This window comes from Rhodamnia argentea, chromosome 4 (assembly GCF_020921035.1).
Source record: "Rhodamnia argentea isolate NSW1041297 chromosome 4, ASM2092103v1, whole genome shotgun sequence".
NCBI lineage: Eukaryota > Viridiplantae > Streptophyta > Magnoliopsida > Myrtales > Myrtaceae > Rhodamnia > Rhodamnia argentea.
In genome coordinates, this window is record NC_063153.1 from 21,533,828 (window position 1) to 21,553,809 (window position 19,982).

At 39.4% G+C, this 19,982-nt stretch overlaps 1 protein-coding gene across 1 annotated transcript; it reads left to right on the forward strand.

Annotated features, from left to right (window-relative positions):
• Positions 1–6,563: 6,563 nt before the first annotated feature.
• LOC115741069 (probable pectinesterase/pectinesterase inhibitor 12) lies at positions 6,564–8,726 on the forward strand. The gene is made up of 2 exons (XM_030674779.2): positions 6,564–7,605; positions 7,840–8,726. The coding sequence occupies exons 1-2, from the start codon at positions 6,639–6,641 to the stop codon at positions 8,517–8,519; spliced, it is 1,647 nt and encodes a 548-aa protein (XP_030530639.1). The 5' UTR covers positions 6,564–6,638; the 3' UTR covers positions 8,520–8,726.
• Positions 8,727–19,982: the final 11,256 nt, after the last annotated feature.

Consider the following 19,982-nt stretch of genomic DNA (forward strand, 5'->3'; position numbering starts at 1 on the left):
AAATGGCGAATAATAAAGAACTTTGAGTTTTGTTATTGATTGAAGGGGCTTATAAAGAGTATTTATAACCCATACAAACGACGGTTATACATAGCGGTTACCAATTATAAAGAACAAATAACTCCCTTTCAGTGGTTGTTAGAAGTTGCTGCACAAATGGATAAGACAACCAATGAACGGTATCTTTGAATAACTCCCTTTCGGTGGTTGCCGGAAGTTACTTCATGAACTGATAAGATATAATCGACCTACGATTATGTTCGCATCGATCATTTACCGTCAATATCGATGACTTTACGAGAAACTTCAAGGCTCTCGTCAGTAACTTCGTGTTTTGTTGTTGGTGACTTTATTGGTGAGTTAGCGATTCCCTTCAAGTTGTCGGCAACTTCGCATTGTGTTTTCAGTGACTTCACTAGTGAGTTATCGATTTCCTTCAGGTTGTCGGTAACTCCGTTCATTATTGACCAAACTCTGTTCTTATCTAGTAGGTTTAATACTTGCAGATAATAACAACAAATTGGTCATTTTTGGGTGTCAATACTAATTATATTATTTAATTTCACATTGTTGTTAATGAATTTAAGTCGATAAATCTATGGAACTTGCTGTAGTGATCCTAAGATTGCCAGTTTTCCCAATCAAAGCTATATAAAAAATGGGAAACACCATCTTTAGATTTTCCACAAATGGAAAGAATATATTAATTTAATTTTGGAGTTTTAATTTTCCACAAAAGATTAGAAGTTACGTCGCGAACCCTTTGGAGTTTTAATGTTGGTCTTAGATAAATTTAATTTGTATATTGCATCCTTTTATATGGTGCTACAATTAGATGTTATATTCTGATAAATTGGCGAACTAGAACTTCAATGGGAAAACTGTCCAAAAATTTTTAAACATATTGTACGGTGGCTAATTCAGTTCTAAAATTCAAAACCTTTCGATGATTCTAATCATAAACCTTTCACAAGTTTGGTTTGACCAATTTTGTACGTCCTACGTGACACGGCCGGCACTTCATGTATATATGTGCCTAATGCCCTAAAAAAATCAAATTTTAGCTCTTATCCCAATTCCTTTTTTTTTTTTGTAAAGGTACGATTCCCAATTCCTTTTTTAGTCTCATAAAAAATCTTTAACTTTAGTTCTTGTACCAATTCTACCCTAAAATATCTTCAACTTTAGGTCATGTCCCAAATCTACAATAAATTTGTTTTTATTCTATGAATTGGAACTACACTTAAAGTTGGAGATTTTTTATGAGACAAAAGGTAGAATTAGGACAAGAGCTAAAATTAGAGGCTTTTTAGGGTATTAGGAGTGCGCACGCACACTTAGTGTGTGTATATGAATTCTTTTTATAAATTTTTGGAGATTTTTTTCATTTTTTCTTTCTTTCTTCCTCGATGGTCGGTGATTGCTTGCTAGTAACCTCGCCGTCACTGGGAAGGACTTGCCCTTGGCAGGCTGGCAATGTCGACTCACCAATGGCCTCACTAGTCTAGGGCAAGGTTGACCTCGTTCGCCTAGCCGATTGCGGGCGAGGTTCACCGTCGCCGGTGGGCGACAAGGGCAAGCCTCGCCTAAGGCCAATGATGTTGACCTCGTTAGCTTTCTTTGAGCTCGACGACTGGGCAAAGGAAGAATAAAACAAAAAATGAAAGAAAGAAAAGAAAAAAGAAAAGGAAAAGGAAAAATTCAAAAAATATATTAGAAGACTAAAAAAAGCATAATAAATTATAAACATCGGTCTTGGCCATGCCACATTGGATGGTTGGCATTGGCTAGATTGCCACATCAGCAATTACTAGCCAAAATTGATCAAAAAGATTAAATTGGCAAAATCTTAAAAGGTTTGAGACTAAATTGGCAAGTTTTCAAAAAGTTTAGTATTAAATTGTCGCAATTGATACGTTTTTGAATTGACAAGTTGTCAAAAGGTTTATAACTAAACTTGCATAATTGAAAAGTTTATGACTGAATTGGCAGTGGTACAATAGATTTATGACTTTTTAGAATAATTGTCCTGAATTTTATTTTTTTTGTCACTAATTGTCCCGAACTTCAATAGCATCGCATGTTAAGTTTTCACGTTCTGAGAAATCAAGTGATTTCAAAATATCTGTCTTGGTTCATGCATGTTTCATGCAATTTTACGAAGTCTCGGGTTTGAATCGTCCCTCTCACTTTCCTTTATACGTCTCGAAAAGGACAATACACGTTATAAATGAGTTGCATATGTCCTCCCCTCCGCTTATCCATCAACGAAAAGACCCATGGGTTACAGTGTCGTGCGTATCTTATTTATAGAGCAATTGAAATGTGAATAAGTGCTAATAGTCGTAGGAATCAATTAGTAAAATGTGTGTGAAAATCTATATGATTGACATGGTAAGATAACCCAAAGTTTAGTCATTGACGTCAACTTTTCGAAGCATGAAGGTGAATTCGTAGAAAACCTAGTACTATTTTCATCTCTAATTGCTGCAGTCAAAGTGAATACTTAGGTTTTTATTTTCATTTAAAAAAAATCCCAGGATAAAAAACATGGAGATTCGGCTATCTGAAGGTCTGTGAAATGTATTTCACAATCCTTATGACCCGATTGACCCGATTTGAGTTCGGGGTTTTGGCCAGCACAGGTGGTTCTAGCACATAGCGGTTCTCACACGGTTGGGTGACTCCCAATTCGCGAGTGAGAAATTTCACGATGTTCCAATCATCTGTGCCAATTTGGGTTACATGTTCACCTATAACTGCATCATTCAATTCTTGGTTAGCTAGCTCTCAATGTGCCTTTATGCTAAGATTGTCAATTCTACGGGGACTTTATCCCTCATATGTTGCAGTTGATCTTCTCCGTGAGAAAATATTCAATGATTGCACAACGCCACGTCAATTGCTGATATGGGGCGCCCTTTTTACTCATGTCCAATAATAGATTGACATGTGTTTGCTGAGTTGGAATAAAAAATAAAAATACGATTTTTTCTCTTCTTCCTTCTCCATCCACTTTTCCTGTATAGATCTAGTCGTGGCGCGGCGTTTAGGCATCTTTTTGGCCGGCATTCAGATCTGGGCCGTCCTTGTCCTTGATTGTTGCTCCCAGTTGCAAGGTTGTTAAGCTCGCCGCCGGTGGCCATGGACGAACCAACGACTTGATCTTAATCGCAAAACCAGATTTGGCGAGTTCCCTCCCTCAGCCTTTGTTGCCGCACCTCCGTCACTCTTTTGCATGACTCGATTTCCTCCATATTTGCTCTTGACATTTGAGCTCCGTCCACGGTCGCGATGGGGGCCTACCAACTTTGAAGGAAGATGAAGCCAACCACAAAGACGACGAAGAGGGTGGCTTGGCTTGGATGTCCGACAATGGTCGGCCTAGATGCGGAGATGAAATAGTTCAAAACTTTTTAGGTCTCATTTGTCTCTCCAATTAAATATGTCATCATTTCATCTAACAGCTTAAACTTTTAGAACAGTTAGCAATGGTCCAACAAAATCTAACATCGTATCATAGCGGGAGGTCCCAAATTCAAATCTTTCAAGCTTCATTTGTCCCTTTAATTAAATATGTCCACGTTTAGTACTAGGCAAAAAGGCCAGACTAAGGCTTGAGGAGGAGTGTTAGAGTATTTTTAGAACAGTTAGCAGTAGTCCCACAAAATCTCTAACATGATATCGGAGCATGAGGTTCTGAGTTCAAACCTTTCTAGACCCTACATGTCCACATTTCATCTTACAACTTAAATGGTATCGAGCATAAGATTCTCGAGTTCAAATCTTTCATACCCCATAATTTAAACTTTTAGAACAATTGATAGTGGTTTCACAAAATCTATAATATGGTATCAGAGCATGATTTCCTGAATTACCTTTCTAGGCCCTATACGTCCACATTTCATCTTACAACTTAAATGGTATTAGAGCATGAAGTCATGAGTTCAAATCTTTCGGACTCTATTTGCCTCCCCGATATTGGTCCCACAAAATCTCTCCGACTTGTGGCCGCAGTTTTAGGAGTAAGGGAGAGGTGGTTTTAGAGTTTCAATTCTTTTTCATCTATTTCCATGTCAAACATGTATGTGTCAATTCGCAATTGGCTACACGTGGCTTGCAACCCACTCAATATTACTAGACTCCAAACACGTGCACAAGATTAAAGTATGACCAGATGCATTGTTCTTAGCGTATAAAAAGTTCATGAAGACTAAATAATTTAGTACTTCATTTTACATGATTCAAGCCGAATCAGTGGATCACTTCCAAAACCTTATCCAGAGACAAAAATTGGATTAAATCCCTTGAGCTATAATTGCAAAAGACGACTACAAACTTCGTCACAAGAATCCTCACCATGTGACCCACATTCGACATGTTCCGTGACCAGAACCTAAGACCGAAGTGACCCGTGCCCGTGACTAATTCTTGATAAAAATTGCTTTCGGTGTTTGCAGTCAAAAGAAGGAAACAAATATTTTCTTCCTTTATGTTTTCCCTTCTTGGCTTGCCGGAAATTTCAATTAATTAATCACTTGTTATGTTAGATTTTTGTCTTTAACGAATTCCACACTTTGTTTTCAGGGATAATAGTGGGGCAGCAACATGCATGCTTCTGACAATCTTCATTTCATGTTTGGCTAGTACTATTTTTTAACTCTTCCAATGTCGCCGCCCCCCTCCCCCCCCTCCAACCCCAAAAAAAAAAAAAGAGCGTAATACTCTTGCACGAGAGACAAAAATTGTTGGGAAATTGGGAGAAGATGAAAATGAAATATGTTGGAAAATATGAGAAATAACATCAGTTGTCCGAGACATGCAAGCAATATCCTTAAAGATAATTTTTCTCCTAATAGTATGAAATTGGGTGCGATAAGCTCTACCGGCTATAGTCTCAAAATACAACAAACATCATTCTTTACACCGCAAAGAATAACAGGAGGAATATATATATAGAGAGACAAATACAGGGATAATGATATAAAAGGTCATTGAACTTTGGCACAATATGCAATATGGTCCTTGAACTTTAGTTCAATGACAAAAAAATTTTTAAGCCCATCCAACCAATTTTCCAAATTACTACAAAAAAAATGAAGAAATAAGTCAATTTTTCTTAATCATGACTAAGTTTCTTTCGATAAAAGTAAGTCTAACATATGAGTGTAGTCCACCAGATTTGAGATTCAAAGAGTATTGAAGGGAATTGAGAGAGCAAACAATATGTGTGTTCATACATCCAAACTGCATCGAGATGACTCCTTCCATTTATTTTGTGAAAAGTAATTTCACAAAAATAATTGCCTGTATCGTTTAAAATAGTTAGTCAATGAAAAATATTTTCATGCTTAGTAAAAATTTATGTCTAAATATTTTAGTGGAACATGAAAATAATTTTAATTTATTCGTTGTATAAGTTGGACGAGAAATTAATATTAGCACAACCTTTTTATATTAGCATGCAAACTAAATTAAAAATAAATAAGTTACGTGTATTTGAGCCATGGCAAATCATAAACGACCTATAATAGGTCAGAGCATCACCTCGTTACTCAAAATGATTAATGTCTAGAATTTTATAGAATATAAGGGTAAACATTGATCCAGAGTAGACCCTAAAATCGGATCGGATCGACACTTGCGGTCCGATTCTAGGGTCAAGGTGCTGAACTAAACCGGAGGACCAACTCTTTTTGAATCCTTCACCTACGCTGGAACGAACATATTTTAATTATATTTGCTGTTTGTTTTATTTTCAACCAGTTAAAATTTAGAGCAATCTTTTATGGATAAATGTGAAATGAAGTTCTATAATTCATGTTTTATGTGGTCTAGTACCCTAGAAATCCTCCAATTTTAGTTCTTGTCTTAATTATACCTTTTGTCTTATAAAAAACCTCCAACTTTAAGTTCGGTTTCAGTTCTATCATAAATTTTTTTTGTTACCTAAAAAATCCTCAACTTTAGGTCATGACCCAATTCTACCTCAAAGGTTTTTTTGTCTTACGAAAAGCTCCCCGACTTTAGATCTTGTCTCAAATTTACCATCCGGTTCCAATTTCATCCTAAAATGTTACGGTCTTATGAAAAATCAAAAACTTTTACCCGATTTGCAACTGTCCTCCCATTAACCCTCCATCCAAAATTTCTTGTAGACAACCGAGAAATGGAAAACTCCCGAGTATGAGCTGTCCTCCCATTAACCCTCCATCCAAAATTTCTTGTAGACAACCGAGAAATGGAAAACTCCCGAGTATGAGCTATTCGAGCATATAGAATGCGAGCTCTCCGATCGTGAGAGATGAAATATTCCGAAGCACAAGAGAATCTAAGCTCGAGTGCAAAGTCACTAAGGGTGATTTTGATGGGGGGTTAATGGAGGCCAATTTAGGACTCAAGTGAAAGTTGATCTCTCTCTTCACATTATGGGTAGAATTTTGTCATCATTCGTCCTCTTTTCAACAATCCACATCACTATGTTTCCAAGGTGAATCCATGCAGCTTTCGATTCCCAATACAACGCAGGAGGACAAACGCCATTTCAACGTTAAAAAGCCGCCCTCTATTCCTCTCACTTCGCCACTTGCAAAAGCTACTGAGAAAAGCTCTGCAGCTGGAGCTCCTCCTCTGCTCCCATGGCTTCCCGCTTCCTAATGTCACTCTTCGCACTCTCTGCGATATCTCTCTCAGCAACACTCGCTATCAACACCACCACAACCACCGCCACCTCCTCCTCCTCCTCCTCCTCCTCCTCTTCTTCTTCAACCTCTCTCACCACCCACCATCTCTCTTCCGTCAAATCTTTCTGCTCACGCACACCCTATCCAGACTCTTGCTTCGACTCACTAAAGCTCTCCATCTCCATCTCCATCAGCCCCAACATCCTCACCTTCCTCCTCCAGACCCTTGAAGCCGCCATCTCCGAAGCCGGGAAGCTCTCCAACATCCTCCAAACCGCAGGCCACGGGAACATCGTGGAGAGACAGAGAGGCACGATTCTGGACTGCCGGGAGCTGCACCAGATCACGGTGTCCTCCTTAAAGAGATCGGTCTCGCGGGTCCGGGACGCGGACGCCCGGAAGCTGTCCGACGCGTGGGCCTATCTCTCGGCGGCCCTCACGAACAAGGACACTTGCCTGGAAGGCCTGAGCTCTGCATCAGGGTCACTGAAGCCACTGCTTGTGAGTTCACTCATCAGCACTTACAAGCACGTGAGCAATTCCCTGTCCATGCTCGCGAAATCGGCCACTCCGAAAGGGAGAAAAGGCCGCCGGTTGATGGGCTTTCCAACATGGCTGTCGCATAAGGACCGCCGGATCCTGCAGAGCTCCGGCGACGAGTACGACCCGAGCGAGGTCATCACGGTCGCGGCCAATGGGTCGGGGAACTTCACCACCATATCAGATGCCATCGATTTTGCTCCTAACAACAGCTATGAGAGGACAATCATTTACGTGAGGGAAGGGTTTTATCAAGAGAACGTGCAAGTCCCGAGCTACAAGACCAACATTGTGTTGCTGGGCGATGGAGCCGGCCTCACCTTCATCTCCGGGAACAGAAGTGTGGATGATGGTTGGACCACATTCAGATCTGCAACTGTTGGTAAACGTCTCATTAAATTCATCTGGCTAAGTTAACTTACACTCAATGTGCTGTTCCATTAAATGGCAAATGACATTTTTTTGTTGATTGGGTTGACCTTACATTGAATGAATATTGAAGTTCGGACCTAGATTCCTGATACCCATTTCTGGGTTGCTCTGTTCTTGTTCCTTCTATCCTTTTCCTGACACGTTTTCCTTTTTTTTTTCTTTTGGTTTTATGTGTTTTTCGCAGCTGTTTCAGCTGAAGGCTTCCTTGCCAGGGACATAACCTTCGAGAACACGGCCGGGCCGGCAAAGCACCAGGCAGTTGCTCTCCGAATCAGCGCAGATTTCGCCGCGCTCTACAGGTGCTCCATCCATGCCTACCAGGACACTCTATATGTCCACTCCTTCAGGCAATTCTACAGGGAGTGCGACATCTCGGGGACCATCGACTACATCTTCGGCAACGCAGCCGTCGTCTTCCAAGGCTGCAATATCATCTCCAGACAACCTCTGCCCGGCCAGTCCACCATCGTGACGGCCCAATCCCGAGACAACCCGGACGAGAACACGGGGATCTCGATCCAGAACTGCACGATCCTGCCCTCGGACGACCTGTCGTCAGACGTGAAGAGCTACCTCGGGAGGCCGTGGCGGATCTACTCGAAGACCGTGGTCCTCGAGTCCTACATCGACGGGTTCATCGAACCGAGGGGGTGGACCGAGTGGGCGGGCGACCAAGGGCTGGACACCCTGTACTATGGGGAGTACGAGAACAATGGACCTGGCTCAGGCACTGAGGGCAGAGTCAGTTGGCCTGGGTATCACATCATGGACTACTACGACGCCTCCAACTTCACGGTGTCCGAATTCATCACTGGTGATGAGTGGTTGGAGTCCACTTCATTCCCTTACGACGATAGCATTTGAAAAAAGATACAGTTTTGGTCATCTGGGTAACTTCTAAATTGCGCTGTATCTTCCCCAAATCACCATCCAAAATCGACTGCTCAGTAAGAGCCATGATTTGCAGGACAGATAGAAACTTTCTTTTGAGTGTATATGTATGAGGCCACGTTAAATGGGAATCAATATTTGATTGCCATTAAGAGGAATAAGATATCTTTCATAGGACAATCTTTGTGACAAGGGCATTGGTGCTGTCCCATGCCCACCGACGAAAAACATTGATGTAGACCGGACAGCGACTATCCGACGACTGTCTTTGGCGGATTCGCCAACAAAATCTTGCGAAATGAGCATGGTCGTTGCTATATTTCTTGCACTGCAATCTACTGATAACATTTAGATGCTGCAAGATGAAATTACTTAATAACATCACCATGATAAGTATCAGCTCGACAGGAGGACAAACGCGATCAAATTAACATGGCTCGACCCCCTCTTCGTATATTTCGACAATCGTTATCCACGCCAAACGATGTCGGCTCGAACTATCAAGGCGGGAAAAGGACGACGAGGGGCTCCGGGTCAACCGACACCTCTAGTTACGGCATTGAAAAGGATATCCGTACTGCAGGGGCATCACATCCAAGACTCAAAATGCACGAACCGAGACGTATCTCGGTCTCGATCAGCGATTCCCTTCAACACCGGGTGAAGACTTATTTAATGAGTCCAACACCAAAAGGAGCCCAAGAATCGAGTAGAGCCCATTTTTCAGTTGTCGTTTTGAGGGTACTGGTGTGAGGAGCATCACCGAGCCCACAAAGCATGTGGGGTCACCAACTCGCCACCTTCTTCTTGCTTTTCTGCGGAAAACGCGTCCCGGGCTTTTGTCGTTTTGGAGATGCGTCTGATGGGAAATTCCCAAGTTGCAGAAAACGACGTCGGGGGAGAGTGGAGTGCAAGTGGAATTGCTATTGAGCTCGTGATGGACCTTACAACGTTTGACCGCAGGTTTCAGAAGTATCGGTCGGTTTGGGCCCCATTTTGTTTTGCGAAATTGAAATGAGTGAAAAGATTTGATTATCTTGCCATTTGCAAAATTTTTTTGGAGGGTTAATACCATGAAAAACTGCAAATTAATGCACCTGCAGCAAATTTATCCCAAGCTATTTTTTTGACTGCAAAAAGCTCCAAACTGGTACATCTATGAAAAATTTATCCCAAATTATTTTTTTAACTACCAAAAATCCTACACCGATACTTTTATGATAAATTTACCCTAACCTAATTTTTTGACCAAGAAAAGCCTCAAATTGGTATACCTATGACAAATTACCCTTCGTTAAATTGGATTAATACTACGAAAAATCTCAAATTAATAAATCTATGACAAACAGAGGATAAAAATCCCAAATCGGTATACCCATGAACTTCTACATGCTATCCAACTTAGTAATTTGACAGTTAGATTTAACAAAAACTAACGGATAGTCAATTTGTTACAGGTGTACCAATTTGGGATAAATTTGTCACAAGACCCAAGACCTCGATGCATAAATGTGGGACCCTACGGGCCAATCAAGATCCTTGACCCCTTGTATGGGGGATATTAATGGCCGAACTCGAAATCTTAGCCCAAACCCCGAATCAAAGATTCTAGCCCTTCGACCGAAACATCGAGCGTTGGACTTGAGACCTCAAGCCAGAATTAGGGGACGGGGTTTTTGGGGGAAAAGTATAAAAAAAGGGCAAAGTGTCAATATTTGTGAACGGCACTTACTTTGGTGTCAATATTTTTTTTTAATCACATAAGTGCTATTTTTTTAAAAAAATAATTATTTAAGTGTCAATTTCGGTGAGGTCACCAGAATTTCTTGTCGGTGGCGCTAATTTGATCTTTTATTTGATTTGGCATTAAAGCGATCGTTTTTTGGATCACAAAAGAGCTTTTAAAAAAAAAAGATTATTTAAGTGCCAATTTGGGTGAGGTACCCGGAATTTCTCGTCGTTGGCGTTAAAGTAGCTTTTTTTTAGACTTGGCACTTAAATGATCCAAAAAAAAAAATATTACTACCAAAGTGAGTACCATACACAAATATTAACACTTCGGGTATCCTTATACTTATGAAAAAGTCATAATCTTATTGCATTGGTATCAATTCGGACTTAAACCCTTTAACTTGACCAATTTAGTCCTAAACACTTTTGCATTGGTACTAATTTAATCCATCCGGTCAATTTAAGTAAAAAATTACTAACATAAATGCCAACCATCTTACGTAACACGCCCAACGCCGACATGGACATTCTTTTATATAATTTTATTGAATTTTTTCTTCCTTTTTGTTTTTTTCCGAAGGACAGTCGCTAGCAAGGTCCCCTCGCCATGCCTTGTGTCGAGGAGGCCGACCCTCGCCCAGGTGAGGGAGAGGGCAAGGACAAGGGCAAGGGTCGGCCTCCTCAATGACGATATGCAAAAAGCAAAGGAGAAGGAAAAAGGGGAAAAAAAAAAAGGAAAAAAATTACAAAAAAAAAAACGTCCACGTTAATACTGGTCATGTCACATTGAATGACCGATGTTCACATTAACGATTTTCACTCTAAATTGGCCAGATTGACCGAATTGATACCGATGCAAAAGGTTTAAGACCAAATTGATCCAATTGAAATGTTTATGATTGAATTAGTATCAATGCAATAGGTTTAGAACTTTTTTGATACTTTTCCTCCTCAACGGCCATATGCAAAAAGCAAAGGAGAAGGGAAAAAGGGAAGAAAAGGAAAAAAAATTACAAAAAAAAATGTCCATGTTAATACTGGTCATGTCACATAAAACGACGGGTCTTCACGTCGGCGATTTTCACTCTAAATTGGCCGGATTGAGTGAATTGATACTGATGCAAAAGGTTTAAGACCAAATTGGTTTAATTGAAATGTTTATAATTGAATTAGTACCAATGCAATAGGTTTAGAACTTTTTTGATACTTTTCTCTAGTTTTGAGATTGGATGTGGGAGCTTGGTCCCAACCCCGAGCCAGGGTAGACTTTGGAATTGATTGGACCGTCACTTGTGATTCGATTCCGGGGTCAAGGTGCTAAACCGATCCGAAGGACCGAATCTTTTCGGATCCAAAATCTACCCTAGACCAGAACCATTTTAACTATATTTGCTGTTTGTTTTGTTTTCAGGCGGTTAAAATTTGGAGCAATCTTTTATGGATGTATGGTGAATAAAGTTCTAGATTTTTTTGTTTTATGTTATGCACTTAAAGATTTTTATTATTTATTTCATTTCACATGTTCATCTTTTATGGGTTGTTGCCTTTTTCATGTGGAGATTTTTGCTGTTGCTTTAGCTTTTATTTTGCTTGACTAAAGGATGAGTTGGATAATCCTCTGTCATTTCACATATCTGTTTGTATTTTAAAGATATTCTTCTTCTCGCACTTGTCGATAAGTGTAACGACCCGACCCCCGATCCTCCCGTAGAAAAAATGTCAACAAAAAGGGGATAAGAAAACTCATCAAGTCAGAGCTCTAAATCACCGACTAAAATGTATAATAAGGTGAATAGATAACGGTGAATGACCAAACAAAACACTCGGCGTGTTCATCTCATTCATTCGAGTATCGTTCATGTACTCACATGTGGATGATGTTAATGCATGTCACGTACTCGTGCACTCATGTTAACGTCTCGTTCCACTACAGAGACGAGTCCAGATCACACAACAGGACCGCCCAAATCACACAGTAGGGCTACCCGGATCACACAACGTAGTCTTCCCATAAACTCCATGGGTTATAACCGGGCACACAGCCCATTCATTTGAGTTTTTCTCAATGCTGCTCCTTGAATGCATGTTTATGCTATGCAACATTCAACATACCAAGGCACGTTACCAAGCAACACACGTTAACATATGTATACATTTCTAATAGCACATCTAATTTAACCATGATTGCCTCTATCGTCATTAATTAGACTATACCACGAAATGCATTTGTTCTCAACTCAGACTCTTGCTACTTTCTATTTTTCATCAGCCTCATTCACTGGCCCTGTTATTTGTCCAGCAAAATCGGAATCTGTATATTTCAATCCTTCCAACTGCTTGTCCAACAAGGGTCCAGACCTTCGGGTCTTTGTGATGCTGCCTCTACACTAGTCCAATCAACCTATGCATCCCATTCAATTAACCACTATTTCCATATCATCAAGTCCCCTGCCCACTCGTGCCTTTCAACTACTAAATCTTTAGTTCTTTACATTCTAGAACCTCACTTTGTCTCTCACTGCCCCCTCTTGGCACCGAGACCAAATTTTTTGGCAGACTCGTGCTCTTATGTTTCGGTCATCCAAGCTTTTGTTCTCTGATCACACCCACAAATTCTAGATTTCCGTTACCGACATATTTTCTCGATGATTCCATAGCGTTTCCCGCTCTCTTGCACGTAAAGTCAATCTTGGCGCCACCCATCCGCAACTACTGGTGACAACTCCGCGAAAAACCAACACCCAAGATAGCCCAATTACATTCATAAAAACTAGTTTTCAACAGTGGGCAACGCTACAATACGACTGGACAGAACCCGACCAAAAACGCCTGAACAGTAACTTTAGGAATTTCAGTTGGAGAGGACCCAATTTAGTCGCTCACATCCACCGCAGCCACGACACAGAATTTCACCTCACCCTTGCACCCATAGAACATGCACGCACCCTTTTTCCCTCACGGGCAGTCCCAACGCCCCAACCGAAATTACCCAACTCATTTGTGACTTTCTCCCACCCGAAACCCGACACTCATTACACAATCTAGTAAGTGCGTTAGAACTTGACTTGCCTTGGAAAATGTCACGCCGGAGTTTCGCCTTTGCTAAGGGTCGTGAGGTCGCCGAGCTCTTGACCGCTGGAGGCCGCACCAGTCGAGAGTCGCACATCACCGAGGAAGAGGAAGCTGTCGTGATACAGTCGAGGGAGGGGGAGGAGAAAGGGGTCTGCAGTTTTTGATTTGGTGATTTTCAATTGGACCGAGTTCTCCTTTTCTGTGAGCTTCCGTGGAAACTATTTGGGGGCGATTTGGGCCTCCTCCTCTCGTGGCCCATAACTGCTAGTAAAAAAAAATATGAAGGCCAGCCCCAAACTTGCCATTCTGAAGAGCTAGACCGGTTCTTGTTGGGCCAAGAATCACAATGACCGTTAAGCCCACTTCCATGTTGCTCGATGGGGTGTTACAATAGGTATTGCGGTTCTAAATATTATGTGTTGATGGATACGTACTTTGAAAGAGTAAGTTTGTCCTTTTAATGAAAAATTGAATCAAAAAAGAAGAAGAATCAACCAATTCCTTGGATTGGACCGGACTGGACTAGACCAATAGGGTCACACCAGAGTTGGTTCCAGGATTTACACGGTCGATTTGAGGTCCCAAAATATGGGAACCGACCTTGTGCGGGTGTGTTTTGAGTTTCAGGATTGGACCGACCCAACTTAGAAATTGCTTGCCCCTATTAAACTATACATTTATATGATTTGTTTTTGTGGGTATCGCTTTCAATTATAAATTTGCGCAATTATCAGGCAAAACATTTGCCCCTCTCTCTCTATCACACACACACTTTCAAAGGATGTGTAGTATGACTAAGCATAATGGACCGACCGGAACAGGAATTTGGGGCTCTCTATCATGTTAAACAAATGCTCCTATTCACTTTTTAAGCTTGCTTATTTTATTTTGTTTTATTTTAAATTCACTAAGTTCTCTCTTTATGTCAAATTCAAGTTCCACTGGAGGTCGGGGAATCAGACCAACCCGGACCATGCTTACCCAAAACGTGTAGCGATTATCTTCATTTATCTTTTTTTCAACAATCCACGTCACTAAGTTTCCAAGGAGAACCCGTGCAACTTTTGATTTGCAATGCAACACGGGACAATCGCCATTTCAACGTTAAAAAGCCTCCCTCTCTTCCTCTCACTTCGCAACTCGCAAAAGCTTACCGAGAAAAGCTCTGCTTTTCAGCAGCTGGAGCTCCTCCTCTGCTCCCATGGCTTCCCGCTTCCAATGTCACTCTTCGCCCTCTCTGCGATATTTCTCTCAGCAACACTGGCTCTCAACACCACCACCGCATTAAGTACCAAAGTTACCAAGAATTGATCGGAAGCTGCGAAAAGCTGGCAAACAATGGCCATTAGACCTCATCAACAAACCACTCCAACCTCACATCTCCCAGAATTATCACAAAATTGAACTGCAGCGAACTGAATTAGGCACTAATGTTTGAGATACGCATGGATTCTGCCCTTTATTGAGAATCAATTAAGGATCTATTGATGAGGAAATCGAGACAATCGAATCCTTGAGTGAAGCGAACGATCGTGTATACTCTAGGAAAATAGAATTAGTATAATTTCTTTCCTTTTCATTGGCTAATATCTTGTTTTGTAAATAGCCTCTTTGTACAATACACTTTGGTATAGAAAATATAATACAGTTCCTCTCTCAATTCTTCGCTCGGTCACAACTGACGGTCGACCAGAAAACCTTAAAAGCTCGTGAACAGGGACCATCTCTCCATAAAACCAAACCTACCAAAATCATCTAGAATCGCACTGGAACAAAATGATTTGATGCTGAGGCTTTTAGGAGCATTTGGAGGGAGGTCAACCTATTTTGCTAACTCATTTGATCATATCTGTTAATATTACTTAATTTCCTAGCACACCGTGGTGGGATGTAAAGTTGCTTTCCTATAGGACAGGAACTGCACATTGCCCAGAGTAGAGATCTTTGCATAAAACTCCGGGGAAAAATGCTTGTCTAGACTAATTCTGGAAGAGTTTTAGCATTTCTTTTTTTCAACTCTCTAATTGAGCGTTGTATGATGCAGCTAGTTTGTAAAATAATAAATAGAAATTTGATTTGAATTGGAACTCTGGAAATACGATCTAGATATTTTAAAATAACGTTCTCAAACCATATTCAAAAGAAGAGAAAAATCATAGAACTCTAGAAAGAAGATGCGCATGGCAAGTTAACCACTTTAAAGGGCGAAAGTCATTTAGCTTGTTGCATGAGCACTTCGAACTCTGTTGCTTCTTGTATTGAAAGAGATGCTCCTCCTTCATTTGCCGCAAACACTTCCAAGTATTCATCAATTAGCTTGTTCAATATGGATTCTGAGTCTGTCGTCTTCTGTCGGAAACTGTCGATGGCCTGTTTTTACTTGACTTTTCATTGATGCAAAAAGTTGTTCATTTTTTAACCAATCAAGCGCAGCATAAGCAAAAAATGGTGTATAATGGGCATACTGATTAGATTATGAAAATGGACATACTCGTGGGCAGCTGCGAAATTACCTGTCTCTTGCACCTGGTTCTCTATTACTGAAAAAAAATATGAAACTCAATTATAAACTCCACATATTGATTATTCAAGATAAAATCGACGTGCTGTCTCCATATCTCGCATTTCTTGCCCTTCGTTCTTAATTCTTGTCCACCACAAATTGATTTTCTCCACTCGTTTCTCCATGTAAAAAGTCCATTTGAGATGTGCCGCTTGATCTGGATTGTCATTATGCTCTACGTGGAGACAGGGTAGCCGTGGAGGAGGAACTAGAGACTACAGTTCTTGCCCTAGGCTGTCCAACAGTAGGCCTAAGTCGGGTTCTTTCGCTTATACTCCCCGGTGGCGGAGCTTGTCTTAATCCAAATGGAGGCGGGATAGCTATGAGCCGGTTGAAGCTGTAGTCCCATGATTGCAGCTCATAAATGCAAAGGAGCCTGCAGTGTAGGAGCATCTAAGCCGGGTTCTTTCACTTCTACTCCCCGGTGGAGGAGCTTGTCCTACTTCGAGTGGAGGCGGGATAGTTGCGAGCCGGTCGAAGCTGTAGTCCCATGATTGCAGGCCATAAATGCAAAGGAGCTTGCGGTGTAGGAGCATCTAGCGGTGGCTGGAGGATTGATTCCGAATAGATCTTGGTTGATCACTTTTATGGAGAGGAAAAGAATTTGCAAATTTTGAAAGATGCATCTGGATTCCCCAAATGTTCTTTAATGACATCCAAGCTACTGCCGTGTTTGAGGAATTCTCTAGAGAGACATGTCCATTTAACGTGGTCGACCTCGACCTCATTCCACGCTGCCTAACCTTGTTGCTTATATTACTTAGCAAAGAGCCCAATTAACTAACAAAACTTCCTCATTATAGTTGCGCCCTCAGTCCACATGCAAATATGAGCTTCATTAATCAAGGCCTTTTCAATTAAATATTCGAAGCCCATTTTAATAACTTTTTTTAATCCATTTCTTTTATTATGGGTTTTTCAATCCTTCATTCCACTATTCTTCATAATACACAGAAGCCATTACTATCTTTTATTTACTAAAATTTGAAATTATAATAATAAATGAAAAATCACTAGCCCATTTTAAATATCGTTTTTTAATCGATTTTTTTATGGTTCTTTTCTACCATCTTTTTGCCACTATTCTTCATAATACAGAGAAGTCATTATTACTTTTTTTAATTGTTAAATATCGAACTAATAATAATAAATAATAATCGCAAGCCCCTTTTTAATAACTTTTTTTAATTGATTCTTTTTTATTATGGTTCTTTTTCCCCAACTTCACACCACTGTTCTTCATAACACACAGAAGCCATTGTTATTTTTCTTTATTAAAATCTGAGATTATAATAATAAGCGAAAAGTCACGAGTTCATTTTTTTAATATCATTTTTTAATTGATTTCTTTTATTATGGTTCATAAAAAATTTGATTTATATTGGAACAGATAAAATATGTATCTCAAAAATGGCGTTCCCAAACAATATTCAAAATGAGAGAAAAATCATAGAACTCTCGAAATTGAAGAAACACAAGGCAGGTTAATCGAGCAAAATGTTGCAGGAACCAACTAAGACAAAAAGCGACATCAAATCCACCACGGATCCATATCCATAACATCACATTTATATGTTTAAGAAAATTTGTCAGCAGAAAGCCACTTTAAATTGTTGCATGTGCACTTCAAACTCTGCTACTTCTTCTATCGAAAGAGATGCTCCTCCTTCATTAGTTGAAAACACCTCCCAGTATTTATCATTTAGCATGTTCAATATGGATTCTAAGTCTTTTATCTTCTGTCGGCCATTGTCGATGAATTGTTTTACTTGACTTTTCATTGATGCAAGAAGTTGCTCACCCTTGAACCAATCAAGCTCAACATAAGTGAAAAATGATGTATAATGGACATAGTGATTAGATTATGAAAATAAAATTACCCGTGGGATGATGAGAAATTACCATATCTTGTACCTGGTTCTCCATTCCTAACAAAAATATGAAACTCGATTATGAACTCCGCAAGCTGATTATTCAAACAACATTGATAAAATGGACATACCCATCTCCATATCTTGCATTTTTCGCACTACATTATTGATTCATGTCCAAGTTGGTACCACAAATTGATTTTGTCTAGTTGTCTCTCCAAGTAAAAAGTCATTTGAGATGTGCCGCCTGATTCGAATTGTCCTTCTGCTCTAAGTGGAGATAGGGTATCCTTTGGAGGAGGATCTAAAGAGTACATTTCTTGACCTAGGCTATCCATTAGTAGGCCTAAGTCGGGTTCTCCTACTTCTGCTCCCGAGCTTGTCCTACTCCGAGTGGAGACGGGATAGCCAATGAAGGAGCCGGTTGGAGCTGTAGTCCCCATGATTGCGGCGGATGCACATGCCATAAATGCAAAGGAGCCTGCGGTAGAGGAGCATCTAGCGGTGGAGCTCGAGGATTGATTCCGAAAAGAGACCTTAGTTGATTTCTTTTATGGAGAGGAATGAATTTGCAAATTTTGAAAGATGCATCTAGATTCCCCAAATGTTCTTTAAGGGCATCCAATCTACTCCCGTGTTCGAGGGATTCTATTGAACACTAAGGACAGGTCCATTTAACCTCATCGACATTAACCTCATCCCACGCCGGATACCTTCGCCTAACCATGTTGGGTTTGTATTACCTTGTAAGAGCGCGACTAACTAAAACAAAACTTCCTCATTATACTCACGCCCTAAGTCCACATGCAAATATGGGCTTTACTAATCGACCTTTTTCATTTAAAAATTACAAGCCCATTTTTAAAATTTTTTTAATCCATTATTATGGTTCTTTTCTTTTTCTTCATGCCACTGTTCTTCATAATGCAGAGAAGCCATTGCTATTTTAATTTATTAATTAGAATTATAATAATAAATGAAAAATCACAAGTCCATTTTGAATATCCTTTTTTAATCGATTTTCTTTATTATAGTTCATTTCCACCTTCTTCGTGCCACTATTCTTCATAATACAAAGAACCCATTATTATTTTTTATTTACTAAATTTCAAAATTATAATAATAAGTGAAAAATCACAAGCCCATTTGTAAAAACTTATTTTAATTGATTCTTTTTTATTATGGTTCATTTTCCCCCTTCTTCCCGCCACTATTCATACACAAAAGCCATTATTATTATTTATTTATTAAATGTCGAAATTATAATAGTGGATGAAAAATCACAAGATCATTTTTAATATATTTTTTTAATCGATTATTTTTTATTATGGTTCATTTTCCCCCTTCTTCACGCCACTACTCTTCATAATACACATAAGCCATTATTAGTTTTTTATATATCAATTTTTTTAAAAATAATAATAAATGAAAAATCACAAGCCCATTTTTAATATTTTCTTTTAATCGATTGTTTTATTATGGTTCGTAAAAAAATTGATTTAAATTAGAACTCTGGAAATAAGATCTATATCTTAAAAAATGGCGTTAGTCAAAAGGAGAGAGAAATCATAAAACTCTCGAAATCAAAGATGCACATGGTATGTTAATTGAGCATAATATTGTAAGAGCCAACTAAGACAAATACCGAAATCAAATCTACCACAAATCCATAACATCGTATTTGAATGTCTAACAAAATTTGCAAAAAGCCACTTTAAAGGCCGAAAGCCATCTTAACTTGTTGCATGGGCCCTTTAAAATATACTAGTTTCTCTATGGAAAGAGATGCTCCTCGTTCATTTGCCGAAAACACACCCCATTCATCATTTAGTCTTTCATCTTCTGTCTCCATTTTTAATATCTTTTTTTAATCCATTTCTTTCATTATGGTTCTTTTTTCCCTTCCTCACGCTACTGTATGTCATAATACACAAAAGCAATTATTATTTTTTACCTACTAAGTTTCAAAACTATAATAATAAATGAAAAATCACAAGCCTGTGTTTAATATCTTTTTTAATCGATTCTTTTTAATTATGGTTCTTTTTCACCTTCTTCATGCCACTGTTTCTTCATAATACATGGAAGTAATTATTATTTTTCATTTATTATATTTTGAAATTATAACAATTAATGTAAAATCACAAGCCCATTTTAATAACTTTTTTCAATCGATTCTATTTTATTATGGTTCTCATT